General features: G+C 48.2%; 1 protein-coding gene across 3 annotated transcripts in view; it reads left to right on the top strand.

The window, feature by feature from the left end:
- LRRFIP2 (LRR binding FLII interacting protein 2) overlaps nt 1–20,799 on the top strand; it is a 1,092,194-nt gene that overhangs the window by 1,046,570 nt on the left and 24,825 nt on the right. For all 3 annotated transcript variants that reach the window (XM_069613205.1, XM_069613206.1, XM_069613204.1), the window contains 2 exons: nt 4,487–4,566; nt 5,045–5,149. In XM_069613205.1, the coding sequence (XP_069469306.1) occupies nt 4,487–4,566; nt 5,045–5,149 (185 nt within the window). The remainder of the gene's footprint in view (nt 1–4,486; nt 4,567–5,044; nt 5,150–20,799) is intronic.

Genomic DNA, 20,799 nt, shown 5'->3' with positions numbered 1-20,799 from the left:
CACCACTTCTCAAGAACAAAAGAAGTCTGCAGGACTTCCATCTGGGTATGTACGTTCCAACTGCTTAAATTGCTATCAAGGAGCATACATCCCTGGTAGCAGGAAGGATTGCCAGTTTTCTTTATCAATGGGAAAACAGAGGAGGAATGGGTTTTAAATATCATTCGCCATGGCTACTACCTAGCCCTTCCTGCTACACTTTCATCTTCTCCAAAGTTCCAAAAGTAATCTCTGGAACTTTTAAGAGAGATTCGAAAACTTTGCTTTTTGGGAGCAATAGAATTGGTTCCAGAAGAATTGGGTTGGTGGTTTTTACTCCCATTATTTTATAATTTCAAACCAGTCGGGTGGAATTTGATTCTAGGTCTTTCCGATCTCAACCAGGATTTACTGGTGGGGACCTTTAACATGGTCACAGTGCCTCAAATTGTCACGGATCTGCAGCCCAACGACTGGATGGCATCCATAGATCTTCAAAATGCTTATTTTCATATTCCCATTTTCAAGGAACACCGCTATTATCTGAGTTTCAGCATGCAGACATGATATGATATACAATATCTTATTTATATTGCCCTCCTACACAGGTGTTTCAGAGTGCAACCAATCAAAGGGAGGGGAACAAGGGAGAAAACAAAAACTACTATCTTACTAGGCCCAGTGACATTAAGAACGTGCAAGTGCATGGAAAAGGGGTAAAGTGCATGGAAGCGGAAGAAGTGGAAAGGTCGGAACAGAGGAAAGAACAGAATAAATAATCGGTGCAATAAATTTAAAAAAGGCGGTGAAAAGAGGTAGTGCAGCCGGCAAGTGCATGATTAGTCCGATAGGGTATATCTGATGAGCGCAGAAGAAAAAAATGGGACTGTATGGGTACAGATACAGATCCCAGTGCAAGGGGTGGCCTGGAGGCAGTGCATGAGGGAGGTAGGGTGAGCAGGTACCTGGGCCCGAAGGACCAGAGGGTGGCCAGGTGCAGGGTGCTGAGAGAGAAAAGCAGATCAGCAGGGGAGAAGAGGGGCAAAGGCGCAAGTGAAGAGTAAGGTCTTGAGGTGCTTCCGTAACCGGAGATGGTTCTCCTCAAGTTTCAGGGTGGCCAGGAGGCTGTTCCAAAGGGAGTCCCCAGCTGAAGACAGAGCTGCCCCCGGCTTGTTTCTTTGAAAATAGACTGACCCTGAAGGAGTTGGAAGTAGAGCAGCGAATGGCTCGAGAGGGGAGGTATTTACAGAGGGATAGTTGAAGGTATTTTGGACCCAGGCCCCAAAAAGCCTTGTGGACAATGCAAAGGGTTTTAAATGTAATCCTTGCATCCACTCAGAGCCAATGAAGGGATTTCAGAGCTGGAGGGAGAGATACGATCCCAGGGCTTAAGGCAAGGACAAGTCTTGCAGTCTGGATTAGTTGTAAAGGGCAGAGAGAGGGGGCAGGTAGTTTTATAAAGCTGCTGTTACAGTAGTCCAATTTAGGGAGAACCAGAGCTTGGGAGACAGTGAGCTTCTGAGGAAGGAGAGGAAAGGCAGAGTACCTCTAAGGAGGTGCAGTAAGAAGTGTTTATACTTTCACATTACAGGTTCACATGCCTCCCTTTCAGACTCAATACAGCCCCCAGAGTCTTCACCAAAGTCCTGGGGGTTGTTGCAGCCCACCTACGTTTGAAGATGGTGCATCTATATCCATACCTAGACATTTGGCTTCTAAAAGCACGGTCTCCACAGGAATTGCTACAGAAGATGCAACTTGCACGCAACCCGCTGTATAATCTAGGGTTTTCAGTAAATGTGGAAAAGTCAAAACTCATTCCTTATCAAAGGATTCAGTTTCTTGGAGCGGTAATCAATACCTCAAGAAAAGGCCTTCCCACCACCAGAAAGGGTGTTGGCAATTCAGCAGGTCTTTTCTGTGTTCAAAACGGATCACCTTCTTTTGACATGATGGTTTCAAAGACTTTTGCGGCTGATGGCTTCTTGCCTCAATTTAGTCCCCTGTGTAAGCCTTCAAATGAGAACCTTTCAGTGGCACCTGGCCAGCAACTGTAACCAACGGTCCGATCCTGAGGATTTAAAAATTCTAGTTCAGAGTTGCATTCAGTGTTCCCTAATTTTGTGGAACACTTCAGAGAACCTGTTAATCGGATTGCCCTTTCAAGCTCCTCATCACCAGATGGTGCTTACAACAGTCTCATCCGAGTATGGGTGGGGCGCCTACTGTCAGGATCTGACAGCTCATGGCCTTTGGACAGTCCAAGAAAAGAAAGATCACATAAAGGTCTTGGAACTGAAAGTGATTTTTTTAATGCTCTAAAATCCTTTCTTCCCTCCCTTCAGGGAAAGGAAGTCAAAGTACTTACGGACAATACTACTTTAATGTTTTATGTCAACAAATGAGGGGGGAGAGCTCGTTCTCTTCCTCTGTCTCTTCGCAGAGCAATTATGGTATTGGACCATGCAGAACCACATTTTCCTGTTGGCGGCCCATTTGGAGGGAAAGAAAAACGTCTTATCGTACAGGCTCAGCAGGCTACAATCGACTCCACACCATTGGGAACTGAAAATGTCAGTCATCAAGATGATATTCCAGAAGTGGTGCAGACCTTTTTGCTACACAGCACAATATTCTTTGTCTTCGGTCTGCTTCGAGGGAGGCCTTGGGTCTTCATTCCTTGGGCGACGCCCTACAGCTGGACTTGTCAAACAAAATGCTTTATGCGTTCCTGCCACTTCCCTTGATACACACAATGTTAATCAAGTTCACATTGTCTCAGAATCTGACAATGATTCTTGTAGCCCCGTTCTGGCGTGCCAGATTTGGTTCCCAGATCTCCTGGAACTAGCTGGAGCATCCAAGTTAGATCGCCTCGATCTCTATTGCTTCACCCCTCCGCTCCCCTTAACTGCTGAACTTAAAGGCTTGGTTGCTGAAGAACTTGCTTTTTCCCATCTTCATTGATCATCCTGCATAATCTGGACGTATCAAGAATTCACATTTTATTTTATTTAGAGAGAACTAAACTATTTAGAAAATTACACTAACTTTGTGTTACTTACGGGGGGTCCTTCCCGTGGTAATAAAGCTGCCAATGATTCTTTTGCCAGGTGGGTTGTTTCTTGTATCGCAAAGGCTTACGCCCTGAAGGGGACCGCGTTTCCGCAGAGACTTCAGGCTCATTACACAAGAGCCAAGGCAGCATCAGTAGCCTTTATTAGGCATGTTCCCATAGCAGAAATGTGTAGAGCTACTACTTGGGCTACTCCACTTGCTTTTTGCAAGCACTATGCTATGGATGCATCCTCCAGGGAATAGGGCAAATCTGGCCAAGAGGTGCTCTGCAACTTGTTTGCTTGAATTGTGTATTTGCCGTCTCCTCCACCCTTACTCATATTATGGTGTTTTAATCCTGTGCCAACTAGTTGGGAAGGAAGGAGAACCAGGATTTAAGAGAAATGAAAAAATGACCTTCATGGTGATTCAGGTCCTTAGTCCATGCTCTCCCTCCTTCACAACACCCACCCAGCCATCCCCATTAATGCATATACTCCTTTTCAACCACCAGTGGCGAAATCAGGAACTGGATGTGGGCCTTTAGTGACATAGGGGTGAGGTGTGGGACTAGTGTGCAGAGGGATGGAATCGTGCAACGTAGTCTCACCAACTTCAACGTTCTTAGGGGCATCTATCTTTTTTAGTCTGCTTTTTCCAGCCAGCCTGCGCATGCAGTTGTACCCAACCAGTTGTGAAGGAGGGAGAGCTTGGACTAAACCTGAATCACCATGCATGTAATTTTTTCATATATCCATGGTGTACGTTCCAGCTGATTGCCCCACAGAAAAGGTGAAGGGGCAAGCTCATAAGGGTAGGTGCCAGGGTTTACACCTGGGCACTGCCCCATTCCCCTGGCTACCAGGGGTGCTCCCTTGGGGGGGAGTTTGGGCTAAATCTACCAATAGCCCCATTTAGGGGAGCTGAAGTTGTTGTGGCTAGGTGAAAGGAGGGGTCTTGGTGGGTCTAGTCCCATAGTCTAGGACCGCTCCCACCAGAATGTATTTTTTTTAATGTACTCACTGATTTCTCCCTTCCCAGAGTTTAGTGTGACATCGTCCTCCTCTTAGGGGAGATGTGTGGTGGGGAGAGTTTAATGTATAGTAAAATATGGAAGAGGGTATCTTGGGATGCGGGAGGGCCTATGCCAGAGGTTGGTTTGTCTTTTTTTTTAAAGATCTACTGGTATCTTGTGAAGTAATGAAGTGATCTTCCTTAGGCAAAAGGCAGATTGGGAAATCATCATCCCAGTCCTAGAGTGGAGAGGTTAATGTGGGCAATAGACCTGGGTAGTAGGGGATACGTTAAACCCTGGGTAGGATGGGGTACGGTAGACCTCGACCCCTATATCTCTCACCTCCACCCCATCAAATATTGGCCCATTTTCACATGTTTTTATTGCTACTGGCATTTCTAGGTTTTGAATTCTAGCACATTTGTTTTTCTTCAGGAGATGCCAACAGACAGATTAGTGAATACAAGTTTAAGCTTTCTAAAGCAGAGCAAGACATCACTACAATGGAACAAAACGTAAGTGTTTATTATGGTGGGTCCCTAATTTGCCTGTGCGCAGGTATATTCGTTTTGTATTTTACAAATATTTGCAACAAACCAATAGGAGGCTACGCAGCATTGCTGAAAAGAAACCTTTGGCAATTCCACTTTTGTTCTTAGTTTCACAAAGCAACATAAAACCTTCCAATAGATCCACTGATCGGATATTGACGCTCATAAAGCACTATTTACAGTGCATAATATCACATTCAGGCCAATACTGGACTTTATTATTTTGGTAACTGGTGTGTTTACAAACAGGAAATGCATGTCCCACAAGCCTTTTCACAATGGAAGTAGAATATCGATTTGTTACATCTTAATACATTTTTTTAACTTTCACTTTTCCATTGATTGTGTTTTAAACAATCAAACAAACCCACATGCATGCCAAGTAAAACCTCGAAACAAACTTGTATATTTTACATTTTTTTTAATTACTTGCATGTTCTAGATTGCAAGGCTCGAGGGGCAAGTGATGAGGTATAAATCTGCTGCCGAGAATGCTGAAAAGGTTGAAGATGAACTGAAAGCAGAAAAAAGGAAACTTCAGCGAGAGGTAATGTTTTATTTTCTTATTACTGCCCAAATGCCCAGCACAGGACATGGTTCCATGTCCTGGGATAGTGCTCAGTTGCCAAGGACTAGGATGGTGACTTACTGTTGGCATTCTCTAATAAGGTAGTGCAGCACTGCAGGGACATTCCTAAAGCAGCTGTTTGAATTGCTTTATTAACGTGTTTGCCTATGGTAATTTCCCCAATACGGAAAGTACATATTCCTTATTCAAGTGATCCTGTTAAATCGAAATTGGCATTTCATGATCCTGCCCATCTATCTTTAGTATTTCCTTTTCCCCTTCTGTGCCCTATAAAATCTTGAAACTGCACAGTACACAAGACTCCAATGGGAACGAGAGGATGATTCTGCAATCTTCTGTATTATAATAAGATTTGAGACCTAGTCATGTAACCACTTGCACTTTTTGAAGATGTAACAGTTGAAAGTTGTGGTTGCCAAAATGTTTAGTGCATTGATGGCACTGGTATGACAGGTTGTATAATGGAGAACGAAAAGAAATAAGTTTAGTCATTTAAACTTGTGCGTTTTTCTCTGTCTGTGCTCCAAGGACAAAACTCCATTCAAGTTTTGCTGATTCCTTAACTGCAGGTTCCCTTGGATAGACTGTAGGTTCCCCTGGATAGAGCTTGCAATTGCTGTCTTCCTTGGATCACGAAAAAGCTAGTGACAGGCTTGTCATAAATTTAATTGGAAGACAAAAACCTAAAGCATGAACTCTTGGATGCTATGCAAATGGGACAGGTAGGCGTGAAACTCCATGCAGGAAGAATTGATCACCAAGGCGGAGGTGCTAGAAGCTGCAATGGGGTTGGAGACAGACAGCAGTATCCAAGAGCGAGTCAAACGTCTCTGAAAGGCAAGACTGGCTCTGGAATTGCCCCTTTAGTGAAGGACACTGGTCCTACAACAAAGCTGGCCATAGTCCTCAAGCCTAGGCTGAGCTCATACTCACCGACACACACACATACAGATGCATGCACGTCAGTGAGGATACACATGATGTGGATATGGAATCAAGCAAGAACATACATTATCACATAAAGGCAACATCAACATTTAAAATATGAGTGGGCAAGGCAAGGCCAGTAAGTGAAGAAATGGGACACCAAAACATTACATGCCTTAACTTGATTAGGAATCCCTGCTGTGCTAATGTCGATCAAACTAAATATTCGGTCGTTATCCGAAGAGTGGCAAATAGTTTCAAACTTGAGCATGACGGAAGAGAACTACTTCTTGATGGAACCACATGATTTACTTTACACTCCCCCAGACTTTTCTGATAATGGTAACAGGTTAAAAAGCAGAGTAGGTACACAAGGCACATTAACTTCACATTTTAAAAAAGGAAGCACTTGCCCGCACCATGTGAGCCAATACTATTCAGAGAGTCACCCAGGGTTAGACCCCATGAGTCTGAAAATTAGGAGGAAGAGAAGCCTTGCGTGCATCTGCTTCAAAGGCACAAACAGACATATACATAGCTTGTACAGTAAAATGGCCACCACAGTGGCATGTGATATATGAATCCTAACTCTATTCCATTACTGGCCAGATATGATAAATCAAAATGGGATGAAATTGCGCAATTGTTGAAGATACTTCCAGAGGAAGCTAGGGTGCAGGTGCAGGCTATTATGGAGGAAAGTCGATTTTTTTTAATGGGGTGCAGGCACCAATATACGATAAGCTTCTTCCCCTGTGGGGGCTCCCAGTGCTGCCTTCCACCTTAGACAGAGCCATCGTAAAAAATTGGAGTGCAGAGGGAATCCACTCGGCTTGTGATTTGTACATGGAGGGTCACTTTGTGGATTGGGGGTTACTGAAGACAGCTGTGGGGGGGGGGCCTGTTGCAGACACTGTACTATTTGTTCATGTGCGCTGCGTTCCAGTGCACTGGCCCACATTCCCTGATGAGCCTCCAACACATCCCTGTCTGTCATACATCTTACAAAGGTCTGTAGTCAAGAAAAGTATTTCCGTATTATATAAATTGGGGCAGTCTATGAACACAGGTACTACAAGAACTACACGCTCTATTCTACTTTACGGTAAATTCTACTTGGAGGCATCTCCAAGTAGAATTTACCGACTCTAAATGGAGGGCGATTTGCTCACTATCGAGGGGGGGCATGGGGTGTCCTTGAATTCCAAGTTCAGACTCATGCATTTTAAGATTTTGAATAGAATGGACTGTATTACCACCCATCAGGATAGAACCTGTTTTAGACTGATGCTGTCAGCGTATGCCCAGATGTAGAGATGAAACCCTGCTACACATGCAATGGTCCTGCCTGAAACTGTGTGAATATTGGGATGCTGTTAAAACCATCCTGTCTGATATATTAGGGCAGCAGCTGGATCTGTCACTGTGTGACTGTATACTCTGCTATACTGGCTGGCTGGGCATAACTCAGCGCAGATTCCTGAACTTGGGTCTGTTGGACAAGAGGGCTATCCTTATGAGATGGACGCATTAACAACCTCCCACGAGAGAGATGTGGATGAGGGACGTTGTATGGGCAAATGAAAGAGGAATTGTACATCACTTTACTACCGAATGTCAGTCGCCCAAAGGACATATTGTCTGACTTCCGTATGGACATAGCCTTGGGTAACACATCACCATGAAATGAACAGCTAATATCCCCCACTGTAATAATTTGTGTCTGTACGAGTGTATCCTTCATTATTGTACTAAGTTTGGTCATGCTTCACTACTCCATATATGCTGATGTTTGCGCACGCCTAGTGTTAATAAATGAACAGTTAAAAAAAAGAATTATTTTTAATACACTTAACACAGCAAGGTGTGGTGCTGTGAAAATGGCAGGCAGTCAGACTGCAAAAGTACTAGTAGTGAGGATATATTACTGACGGTGTGGCAGGATTCAGACCAGACAAATTATAGATATTCCATTCAGAGGGAAAAACGAGTTTGACCCCTATAAAGAAAAGCCTCCCTAATTCTCTTACCCAATTCCTCCAAATGTTTATTTTTGTTCTGCATCTGGCCCCACCCTTAATTGGGGGAGGGTGTACCTTATACTCTTACGTCCCGTTCCCTTTCCTCCATACTGCATAGGCGTCCCTTCCAAGGGACGGGAGACGGAACCTTTTTCACTAGAAAAAAACACCTTCTGCTTTAAATTTAGAGGCGCACAGGGGTGCAGCCCTGGGAGCATGCACTACCCTGACTCTGCCCACCCGTGCCACTCCTCAGTCCCCTTTTCCACGTCGACTGGAACGGGCGGATTTCACCAGCGTTCCTGGCTTTGGCTTCAACCATGTAATAAATACCATGCATTCTTTCCCGAACTCTTCTATCTTTTCGTCTGCTCTTTGTTATTTAGGTACTCGGTCCTCCGGCGTTGCGCTCCTCCATGGCGCATGTTGACTTCAGCGGGCTTCAGCAGGTGTCCAGCCTACGTCTGACCCCCAAACTCTTTGCCTTCGCTACCTTGGCATTGACCGCAGCTGGCAAGGTTGTACCGTGTGCAACGCACGGACTCATCGCGCTTGAAGAACAGGCTAGCTAGGTGGAGGGAGCTCTTGGAAAGATCGCCTCCAGAGGACTTTAAGAACTTAATCGAGCAGAGATCGAGGCCGAAAAGAGGGCCGCTATTTTCCATCACACCCCTTTAGGGCAACTCCTTCCTGAGGAAATGCCCAAGTGGGAGGAACCTCTCGGGTTCTAGTACCACCACACGCACCAAGTCTAGCCAAGCTACCGGCCTCACGGCCGAGGGGTCGTGAGATACTTCCGGAATCAGTGATGAGGGACGGCAAGCTTATTTTACAGGGTGTACACCCAAGGGGCAGTGCCCTAGTACCGGCTCAAAGTCCGAGGGGGCGCCTGCACGCAGCACTACCCGCGACAATGCAGAGCGCAATACGCCTTGCAGGCCTAGGCCTGAGGTGCAGGGTAGGCCTCATGCTCCACAATCAAGAGTCTTGGAGGAGGCCGGCCACAGTGAGCCATGCTATGACTTTGGCAAGCAGCTCGACAAGATGGGGGCCATCCTACAGGATGCAGTCAGGAACTTGCTCCCCCCTGTCACTCCACTGGCGCCCATAGTCATTCCTTCTATGGCTCCAGCACCGCAGGCCCCAGCGCAGCCCCTGCCGGCTCCTTCAATTCTTGCTCTTCTGCCTCCCGCAGCTCAGGCGGTCCCGCTGCAGCCTCCGGCTCCGTTCGCCATGTTGCAGCCCACGGCGCCCAGCACCCCTCTTCCGCTCCGGACCATCCGGACACTCAGGAGGACCCTGACACGCTGTTGTCAGCAAAGGCCTTCCACAACAGGCTTGCAGGTTTGGCAGAATATTTGGATCTTCCTCAACCCGAGGTAGAGCAGCCCGAGGAGGGGGTCTTGTCAGACGTACTCACCCTAAAACCACCTACCATGATGAGTATCCCGATGCAGAATGACATTGTGGCTCTGGCCAAGAAGGGGTGGCTCAAACCACACTCGGCCCAACCTGTCAATTAGCGCCTCGATGCCAAGTATAGACAAATGGAAGGGGGATACACTCTTGTTATCAATGCACCCCCCACCACATTCTTCGGTGATCTCTGCGGCATTGCTCTACTATAAGCCTCGGTCGTCCTCGGCGCTGCTAGGCTAGGAGGAGAACGCGGATGCCATGATGGCAGCCGCTAACCAGAGGTTGTGGCGGGAAATAGCGGACTTCCTTCCGGAACTTCGGGTGCAGAGCCAGGCGGGTCTAGGAGAATCCAGGCTGGTAGCACAGGACATCATAGGGTCCACTGTAGCCCACATTGATGCCTCCTGCCGGGCCATATGCATCGCCACGGACATAAGAACATAAGAAGGGTGGCCTGGCTTCGGGTTACTAAGTTTAACCCTGACGTCCAGGATCTCATATTGGACCTTCCGTTCGAGGGTAGTGACCTCATCCACTCTACCACCTACGTCAACAAGCAGGGATTTACCAGGTCTGCTGTGCAGCCTAGCGGTCAGTATGTGGGAATGGGCCCTGGAAAATATATATATATTTTTTTTAAAGAATTTTATACATTTTTCAACACAACCAACAATACAAACCAAACACACAGTGCAATTCACAACCATTACATTAACATCAAATAGTCTTTGCCCACTGCCCCCCTGATCCCACCCCCCTTTGAGCCTGTTTGTCCTTCACACTCAGTATCTGCTACACGCGGCAGGGCGTCATTTTCATCAGAGTCCTCTGGATCTAATATTGTTCCAAATAGTACAGATATCAATGTTTTCCATGCCATCAGGGTAGCCACTTCTTCTTCCCAAGTCATGCTACTTGCCTCCTGCCATACCATTGTTTCAGCCTCCGCCCATTTCTGGAATTCCTTCCACCACACCTCCACCCGTGGTTTGCGACACTTTTTCCGTCCCATAGCTATCCTTCGCTTTGCAAGCACGTATGCCAAGTCTTTCAGTTTCCCAACATGCTTGTTTTCTTGGCCTGGGAAACTCTCCCAACAGGCAGGCCCAGGCCGTATCTATGATGAGCGTGACCCCTTTCTCTGCTAGCTTTTGCGTCACTTCTCTCCAGAAACACTCGATTACTGGGCACGACCAAAACATGTGTGTCATATCAGCATTCTCCTCATCGCACTTAGGGCACGCCTGTCTCCCAGCGCCTCTAAACTTAGATATCCTCAGAGGGGTCATATACGCTCTATGCGTTACATACAGATGTATTTGCTGCAGTCTGGCATTCCTAGACACCCTCTTGTGGTATCCCAGGGCACGCTCCCACATCCCATCCTCCATTTGGGCTCCTACCTCTGCTTCCCAATCCAATCTCAAATGTGTCAATTCCTTCCCAACCTTAGTCATTACCATCTCATACAATCTAGAGATCTCATGCACCCCTTCAGCTGCATCATATATTATCTCCATAATGGTGTTTGGTTCTTCCGCCAGCACTGTCTCAGGCCACGTTTTCCGAATTTTTCACACCAACCTATGGTACGTACCATATTGGCCCCCATGCAATCCCGCCTCCTCCCAAAGTCTTCCAAAATCCCTGATGGTCCCCTCCTGCCATATATCTCCCAACGTTACCAGCCCAACCGACTCCCAGTAGGTTCTGATAATCACCCTCAGTTGCTTATCTCTTTCTGCCAAAGCAACCAGCGGTACCTGCGGGGAACACGGGAACGGGTCCCCCATCATCTTACATGCTCGACGCCACATTTTCCACCCCAGCATCATCATTCCCGGACGCTCCTTCATTTCTGACTCAGGCAACCAGATAATTTCCTTCAGGTAAAACGGGGTACAGTCCCGCCCAAACAATCTAAATTCAGGGGTCGCTTCAGTTGGCCACATATTGTAATTGACCTGCTACATAATAAACCTCAAAATTAGGTAGTTTAATACCCCCTTTTTCATGAAAATTCTGCAACTTCCATAGCGCTACTCTATTCCAGGTACCATGCCACAGGAAGTCTCTACACATACCATTCAGTTGAACAAAAAACCTCTTGGGAATCATATGTGGAATATTACTAAAATAATGTAAGAGCCTAGGCAGAACCACCATCTTAAGCATCGCTCCTCGTCCCATCATTGCTAAAGGCAACTTCTCCCAAAACCTCATACATTTGCGGATCTTTCTAATGACCATCTCGGTATTGTGCCGATGTTCCTCTTCCGCCGTATGGTACACATCTATTCCAAGGTAGCGGAAGGAACCAACAGTCCATGGCACCGGTAACACCGGCAACCTTTCTACAGAGGTTCCCTTGTAACTGCCCAACGGGAAGATGCTAGATTTTTGGGGATTCACCGCTATGCCGGACAGCCTCGCATACCTTTCCATCACCTCCTGAATATACTGAAGATTTTCTTGCGGGTATCTCAAATATAATAACAAATCATCCGCATATAGGGATATCAGGTGTCGTTCCCCTCCTACCTTAATACCTATCGTGTCATATTGTTGCCTTAGGTATATCGCCAGGGGCTCCAGAGCCAGAATGTACAACATCGGGGACCAGGGGCACCCCTGTCTAGTGCCTCTGCTAAGTCACCATCTCTCAGATATCACTGTTCCTGTTCGAACCCTGGCAAGCGGCGCACTATACAGCATCTCCGCCCACCTGATGTACCCCAGCCCCATCCCGTACTCTCCCAACGCCGCCAGCAGCCATGGCCATCTAACCGAGTCGAAAGCCATTTCTCCTTCATTATCACAACCCCATTCGATCACCCGATGGAGTCTCCTGTGGTTATGAGTTATATTCCTGTTCGGGACATAGCCCGTTTGGTCTGGATGTATTAATTTGCGAATTACTTTTCACAATCTATTCGCCAGGACAGCCGTCAATATCTTGCCGTCCTGGTTAAGCATCGACATCGGCCTATATGATCCACAGCTATGCCCCGGTTTATTAGGTTTGGGAAGCAGTATTATGATCGCTTCTCTGAGCGACTCCGGCAACCGTCCCACTTCAAACGCCTCATTGAGCATTTCTAGCATTGGGGGGGGGGGGGGGGGGAGAGTACTTCTGCTCTATATGCTTTATAAAATTCACTAGGGAACCCATCTGCTCCTGGGGTCTTACTGGTAGGCAGCTGCCTAAAAACCTCCTCCAATTCCTCCAAAGTAATTGGTGCATCTTGTTCTTCTCTTTCTTCTGCACTGATCTTAGGCAATCCTATATCCTGCAAAGTTTCAAGTATCTCATCCTGGCTGCCCCTCCCCCCCCCCCCCCACTGTCCTCATATAGTTCCCTATAATAATCAGAAAATTCCTTATTGACTCCCTCTTGGGTGTCCGCTACCTCTCACCATCTTCTCTGGTTATTGTCCTAATCGGGGGCCAAGGGGTTTCACTCTTGTATAGCCACGCCAAGAGGTGGCCCGTTTTATCTCCACCCGCATGTTGTCTCTCAACGTACTTTTTATAATTAAGGTTGCAGAGCCTTTCCCAGTGTTCTGCACACTGCTGCTGTAGTTTAAGCACTAGCTTGGTATCTAGACTTCCACTTTTTAGTTCTTTCTAATTCATCTTCCACTCTTCGTAAATCAGCCAGGACCCCGCCCTGCAGGCCTTTCGATTTAGCGATGGCCACACCCCGCATCACCACCTTGAAGGCCTCCCACAGTGTACCCGCCGAGTCAACACTGCCTGTGTTCATCTCGAAGTAGGTAATGATCTCATCTCTTATGTCCTCTCTAAAAACTGGATCTTTGAGCGCCTCCGCACGGAGGCGCCATGTCGGAATCCGCGCCCTCGGGCGGCAGTATTACCACCCCAGAACCAGGGGCGAGTGATCCGACAGAACCCTCGCCTTAGATTCTATGTGAACGACCTCTCTATCATTACGTCTAGTGTGGTAAAAATATAATCTAGTCTTGTGTACAGCTGCTGCGGGGCTGAGTAATGTGAATATTGCCTCTCGTTAGGATGTTTTGTTCTCCACACATCTACCAATTCGAAATCATCTAGTAACGTCTGCAATGCCCTAGCTGCTGGGGCGGGCCTGTCAATCTTGTCATCCGATCTATCTACTTCGGGGTTCAGCACACAATTAAAATCCCCTCCCCAGATCACCGCACCCCCCACACACAAACCTAGGTTGGTACACATAGTCCTGAAGTACGCTGCCGTGTTGTGATTGGGGGCGTACGTGCTTACAAAGCACACCTCTTTATTCTCCACCAACCCCCTCACTATGACCAAACGCCCCTCAGTGTCCACTCTTTCTTGTAGTAGCTCGAACGGGACTTGCAGCGCCACCCAGACCAGTACTCCCCTAGCATAGGCCGAGTACGAAGACCCTACTACCGTAGCTTTCGATTTTCTCCCCACCAGCTCCAACTTTTCTCGTGTCAGATGCGTCTCTTGCAACAATGCGATATCTACCGTTTGTCTTTTCAAATACAGCATGACCTTATTCCTTTTTAAATAACTATTGAGTCCCCTGACATTCCACGTCACTATTCTAAGATCCCCCATAGCTCGTTAGTACCCATCTCTCTTCCTCCCAGCCACTCCCACCCGCCCGCGCAATACAGATACAATTCTTGGGCTATTCCATGTAGGCTCGTGTTTAAACTCCAACTCCCCCAAACTATATACACATCAAACCCCCCACCTCACTCCCCACCCATCCCTTCCCCAACAACTCCCTCCCCAACTGTTGCCCAGCTCCATCCCTAGATCTCAGGCACCCCCACATCTAGCCCTGACTAATATGCTCAGAGCTCAGTAGGGTAATGTCGCCCTAATGACCACTCAAGTATTAATACTAAATGGGGGTGTGAAGACTAGCTCCACAAGGCTCCTTAATAGAGCATCAATCACAGTGCACACAGTATATTATCAATTCTAACCTGGTCTCATCTACTAACAGGCCACAGCAATGACTATAGTCAAGTCCCACAGTCTTAAGCCGCACCATCTTCCAGTGCTCCCATTACTCATTACTTATCTCGTCCTCTCCTTCTCTCGTCTGGATATCGGACTCCTGGGGGCACCCCTGCGCATCAAGCCATCCGATGGCATCCTCCGGAGTGTCAAAAAACAAGGTCTTGTGTGTATGAATAACTCCATTTCGCCGGGTAAAGTAGTATGTACTTATGGCCCGCTTCCCTTAGTCTCCTTTTAACAGCCCCAAAGTTCATTCGGCTCCGCTGCACCATCAGGGAATAGTCTGGGTAGGCTGTAATGTTTGCCTCCCCACGCTTGATTGTTCCACCCTTGCGGAAGTGTTCCAGTATCCTCTCTCGGTCCCAGTAGTTAAGGCTCTTGGCGATAACTGGCCTAGGTGGGTTGCCCGGCGGCAGCCTCCTCATTAGAGCCCTATGCGCTCGTTCTACAGCGAATCCCTGAGACAGAACTCCTCCAGGTATCTCCTGCAGCAACATGCTTTCGACAAACTCCGTGGGATTGTAGCCCTCTGTTCCCTCCGGCAAGCCCACAATACGGATGTTGTTCCTTCGGGTGTGTCCTTCCGCTTCCTCCGCCCTATTTTCCAGGTTGCCCACCCTTTGCACCAGGGCATGCAGTTCCGACTTGTGTAAGGCACAGTCCGCTGTATTCGAGCTTCCTTCCTTCTCAAGGCTCTCTGTGCGCTCCGCCAGGGACCTTACGTCCTGTCGGAGTAGATTCACCTCTTCCTGCACTTCACCGACCTTAAGGTCCAACGCTGTTTTCATTTCAGACACAACTATTTCAAGCTTGGCCTCCCAGGCCGCTTTCAAGTCTGCTTTCAAGTCTTCAATCGCAGCCAGGACCTCCTGATTCGTACCCGCGGTGACCATGCCACCTACGGGGGGCTTGTCTTGGCTCGTGGTGCTTTCTGGGCCCGGCGCTGTCCTAGAGAAGTCCTCCAGCGTAGGTTGCTTCCCTTTTAGTCTTGGAGGCTTGTTAGACATGACGCAGCAGCCGTATGTTGTGGGTCAGCCCGCCTCTTATGCTCCACAATTAGGGGGGAGGCAAGCACTCAGTTCCTAAAGGTTGTGAGCAGCCCCGCCACTTATGGCCTGTGGCTCCAATGGGGGTAACCCGCTACAGTCTCTCGTGTTGAAGGAGGACGCCTCAAAGGTGTTCCAGGCCCAGCTCCTATTCACAGCACTGGATTGTGCTCTCCCACGTAACCATATGACCCCCCTCTTCTATTCTTTTTTGCTTCCACAGAGATGTCCCTTGACCCGTGTCCGGGTCACCGGTGGATGACTGCACACTCGCAGGCCCCAGTTTCTATCCTCAGGCCACACACATGGGCCTTGCCGTCTCCATTCAGTCCCTAGATCCACCATATATCAGGCTCGCTGGCCAGCCAACTCGTGTCCCTTTGATCCTGGGCCCCGTTGTCTCTTGTTATTTACTTGGGCTACACGCCTATTGGATACATTGTGTCCTCAAAGGGCAACCAGTCTGCTCCTCCCCTCCTCGCTTGCTGTAAAGGCAGCGCCAGGATGTTAGCAGTGGTCAGGTATCCGCCCTCAGGATTTGCACCAGTAAATATCTTGTGTTAGTGATCTCCCACGTACTTGAGTGCTATCGCCCCTCGTTATGCTTGTGCCCCGACAGCTGATGCTTCAGGTCACTGTCTGCGCCCCCGGGGCCCGTGGCCCTATTTGGGTGATGTTGCAGCCCTGGCTGCCCTCAGCGAAAGGTGTTACTTTCCAGGATAAGCTCCAGCGGGGCCTCTCATGTGCACGGGGTGGTTCTGCTGGTGTGCCCGCTTCCTATAGTGCAGTGTCTAGGGGTTCCAGCTCCTTGTGATGGGCTCCCACGCGTCCCTCTGCTGGATGTTGGGCCAGGGAACTGACTTTGGTGTCAGGCGCCCAGTGTTACTGGTCCCGGCGCTGCCCTGCCCGCATCAATGGACTGTGGCCATTTAATGTCCCCAGCGCTTATGTCCCATAACAGCCTGCCATGCCTCTATCAATACTGTTCACTCAGAGGCCATTCCTCTCCGCCGTAGATGTTGCAGTGATTCACATCCACTGCTTATATTTCGTTGTCCCCGCTGCTCTTGGGCCTTTTATCTTCCAGCCCGTAGTGTGTTCGTACCAAACTGCCCCGGAGAGCGCTTCCCTGCTCAGGTGCCGGGCATCTCGATCTCTACTTGCAGTCTGCCCAAGTTCGCAGCGAAACCAAGGTGCTGCTTTGTGCCGTCGCTGGGCTCCGCGCCCAGTGTGTACTTTCGTCTGGGCAACAATGTATCACGGCAGGCTTCACGGCTTACAGCTGCGACCTCCGTGGCTCCCGGTGATCAGCTGGTGGATCGGGTTTCTCCGCCCGCAGACTCCAGCTATGGGGTGCCCGGAGCCCCGCTCTGCCCGGCACAGGATCAAGCAGCCCACGCCAGACTCTGTGCGCGGTCCCAGCGCCGGCCTCCCCTCAGCCTCGCTTCACCTTCTACACTGCATCTTCGTGCAATCAGGGCCATCCAAGTTTGGTGTGCTCTGCAGTGTCACCGCAGTGATTTGCCCCTCTCCCGATCAGCTTGCGCTCCGGCTGCTCATTCCGTGGGCGCTGCTTCGGGTCTGCCTTCTTAATTCCTTTATCTATCGTCCGCCATTTTGTGGATACGTGCCTCGGTCTTCGGCGTTGTCATTCGCTAACAACTTATGTTTCCCAGCATTCTGTTGGCTCCAAGCCATCTTTATTTTTGCACTGCATAGTCATGTACTGGCATTTATAGTTTAATCCTCCAAGGGCGCATGCATGTGCACCTTTAGCCCGGATTCTTTCAGGATCAGCAGGAGCTCCACCGGGAGCACGTCTTCTTACATGGCCCTGTAGCCACGCCCCCTTTCGGGCCCTGGAAAATATCTACCTCACGGCCGTCCACCTCCCGGGGGAGGCCAACTTGGAAGCGGACAGGGTCAGCAGGCTGGGAGTGGACAATTACAGTTGAACGACCAGCTGCAGGTGGTCTTTAACACATGGGGCCATCATCGAGTGGATCCATTTGCCTCCTGGAACAGGAAGTGCCATCAGTTTGCATCCTGGCAGGGGCTGGGCCCCGGCTCCATGCGAGACGCATTGCAAAGTCAATGGGAAGGCATGAGCGCATATGCCCTGCCTCCCTCGCCCCTGATCCCCAGGGTACTCCGCAAGATGAAAGAAGCTTGTCACCTCAGCATCATCTTGATAGCTCCTTGGTGGCCAGCGAGACCGTGGTTCTCTGAACTGCTCAGCCGCATGGACAGAACACCCGTTCACCTTCCGCTGGGTCCGGCACCTCTCCTCTCCGAGCAGAGGGGGCAGGGTCCTCCACCCCACGCCTCAGAAGTTGGCCCTCGCAGCGTGGTTCCTAAGCAGATCACCCTCAGGCACCTAAGCCTATCACGGGCTAACCTGGAGATCATTCAGGGCGCGATGAGCAAGGCTACCAGAAACCAATATAAAAGCAAATGGAGCAGGTTCTCTCACTGGGCAGACTCTAAGGAGATTGACGGACATGCTCCCCTTCTCTGCGCACCTCGCGCACTCAGGCATTCAGGTGGACACATGTTGCACTTAGCTGCCAGCCATGTGGGCCTACAGAAATTCGGAGGAGGTCTTCTCCTCCAACCCGATTGTCAAGCAACATCTGGCGGGATTGTCCAGACTTTACCCGCCCATTAAGAGGCCACACCCTATGTGGGACCTCAATGTGGTGTTGGGTGCCTTAGCGCACAAACCATTTGAGCCAATGGCGTCCGCGGACATCAGGCTGGTAACCATTAAGACTGCTTTGCTGGTGGGACTTGCCTCCGCTCGCGAGATCCAGGTTCTGGTGGCCTCAGAACCTTGAACCACTTTCCACAGGGAAAAGGTGGTCCTGCAGACTCACCCGGCGTTCCTACCTAAGGTACCCTCTGCCTTGCAACTAAACGAGGAAATAGTCTTACCTACGTTCTTCACTGACCCCAAGGACGAGGCTCAGAGCCTTGCACTGTCTGGATGTCAAACGCGCTCTGAAATTCTATCTGGACAGGACCAAGGGCTTCCGCCAGTCGGATGCACTTTGTCACCTTTGGGAGCTCCAGACCTGGTTATTGGGCATCCATGGCTTCTATTGCATGGTGGATGGTTGCGGCCATCAAAGAGGCCTCGGCACAAGCCACTGCCAGCCAACATGCACGCTCACGCGGTCAGAGCTAAGTCAACGGCCATCTCCTTCCAGCGGCAGGTTCCGTGGCAATTCATAAGCAGGGTGGCTAACTGGTTCACCCCTTTGGCTTTCTGTAAGCATTACTGTTTGGACTGCTCTAAATCAGACACAGCCTTCGGACAGGCGGTTCTAAGGAACTTATTTGCTTAAGGAGGGTCTCCTCTCCACCCTGGGGATACATTCCGTTGTAATCACCCATGAAGTATGGAGGAAAGGGAATGGGACTTAAGAGTAATTATGAGTTACTCACTGTAGTGACTAACATACTCTGTCCCTTTCCTCCATACGTCCCCCCCATCCTCACCCCCCGGCCCCCAATAATACTGGTGTCACTGGGCAATGTAAAATATTGTCAACGCATCAGTGGGGACTGAGGAGTGGCACCAGTGGGCGGAGTCGGGTAGCGCATACTCCTAGGGCTGCACCCCTGCGTACCACTAAATTTAAAGGGGAAGGTTTTTTCTGGTGAAAGAGTTTGTCTCCCGTTCCTTGGAATGGACACCCATGCAGTATGGAGGAAAGGGGACTAAGAGTATGTTAGTTACTATGGTGAGTAACTCATAATTTCTTAAATGTAAGACCTACTTTTTGAACTGTTTGGATTCTGGAAGTTGTCTGACGTCATTAAACACACATTCCCTGTTCTAATATTACATGTATGTGCTCAACAACTTTCTTTGTGTTGCTGTTGAGCTAGGCCCACAAGCAGTAAACCATAACTGCATTTTGTAACCCCTCAGATTCAGATTTGGTAAATTGTAATTGAATCTCCCTCCATACCCACCCATTGCAAATACACCGCATGTTATCAGATTGTATTGTTATTTCGATTCACACATTTGAAAGCTTACATCATTTAAGGTGTAGTATAACACTATCGCTTCACCAATCCTTTTAAACTTCAAAACAGTATTGTGATTTTGCCTAACCGAGTACACCATTAACGGTTACACAGAAGATTAAAGTCAAAAGGTTAACCGTTTCCATCACTCTGCCATTCAACTTTGCGTACAGTATAATTCTTTCAATAAGTATAGAATTGTTCTGCCCAAGTCTATAAACATTCAGCTCTCTCCACAATGCCTACACATTCGTGTTGCTGGAGCCCTTACTAAGCATTCTTTCAGTCCAGCATGCATCAGTTCTCTCCACATCCAGCTCCACCTTTTATATTTGATATGCAAGCACAGAGCAAATGCTTCCCCTACATTTTATTCACATTCTACAATGCATCGTTTTGCTCCTAGAAGTAGTTCCAGGTTTAAATGCAAGAATCCCCCTTCCTTACGGATGCATTTCAAAAAGGGACATTGCTTCCTCACACTTGTCGAGATACATTAATCTAAATGAGTAGTGTTTTGAATTATACAGTGTAATCGACTGTTAACACAACTGCAAAAAGAATAGTCCACCCAACTAAGATGCTGAGCACATTTGGGTTGATTTTGTGACCTGTGGGCAAGAATTGTATTCCATTGCTCCTTTTGGAGCTTAGTGAAATAGAGCTGCATATGGTTGATTCTCTCGTTTTAGGGCTCAGCAATGTGCAATAAAGTTGAAGGAAGACAACTCAGAGGAAATAGCCACAATTATTATCTTTATTTGTATTCGTTCATAAGAAGTTTTACAAATACATTAAACATACAATAACTTTAAAAAACAAATGACTACAAATATAGTTATAAGTACAAATATCAGAACAAATGTCCAAAACAAATATATAAACATAATATAAAACTTAACAAAGGTACAAATTCAAGTTTAAATTCATCTGACAAATCTAAAATAAATTTCAATGTTTACATCTGTAAGACTGCTAAAATACAAAGGAATTTAAATGTCTAAAAATATGTACATACATGAGTGGATAAATGACAAATTCTTATTGGGTGTTAGGCAGAATCCTGTGCAGTGCCCTTAGGGACCACTACACACAATTAAGACTACAGGTGGCAATACAAGTTTTACCTTTGGTACAAGCCTGTACTACTGTTAAA

This window comes from Ambystoma mexicanum, chromosome 5p (assembly GCF_040938575.1).
Source record: "Ambystoma mexicanum isolate Mex_15411 chromosome 5p, UKY_AmexF1_1, whole genome shotgun sequence".
Taxonomy (NCBI): Eukaryota; Metazoa; Chordata; class Amphibia; order Caudata; family Ambystomatidae; genus Ambystoma; species Ambystoma mexicanum.
This window is presented reverse-complemented; position numbering and strand designations above follow the sequence as displayed.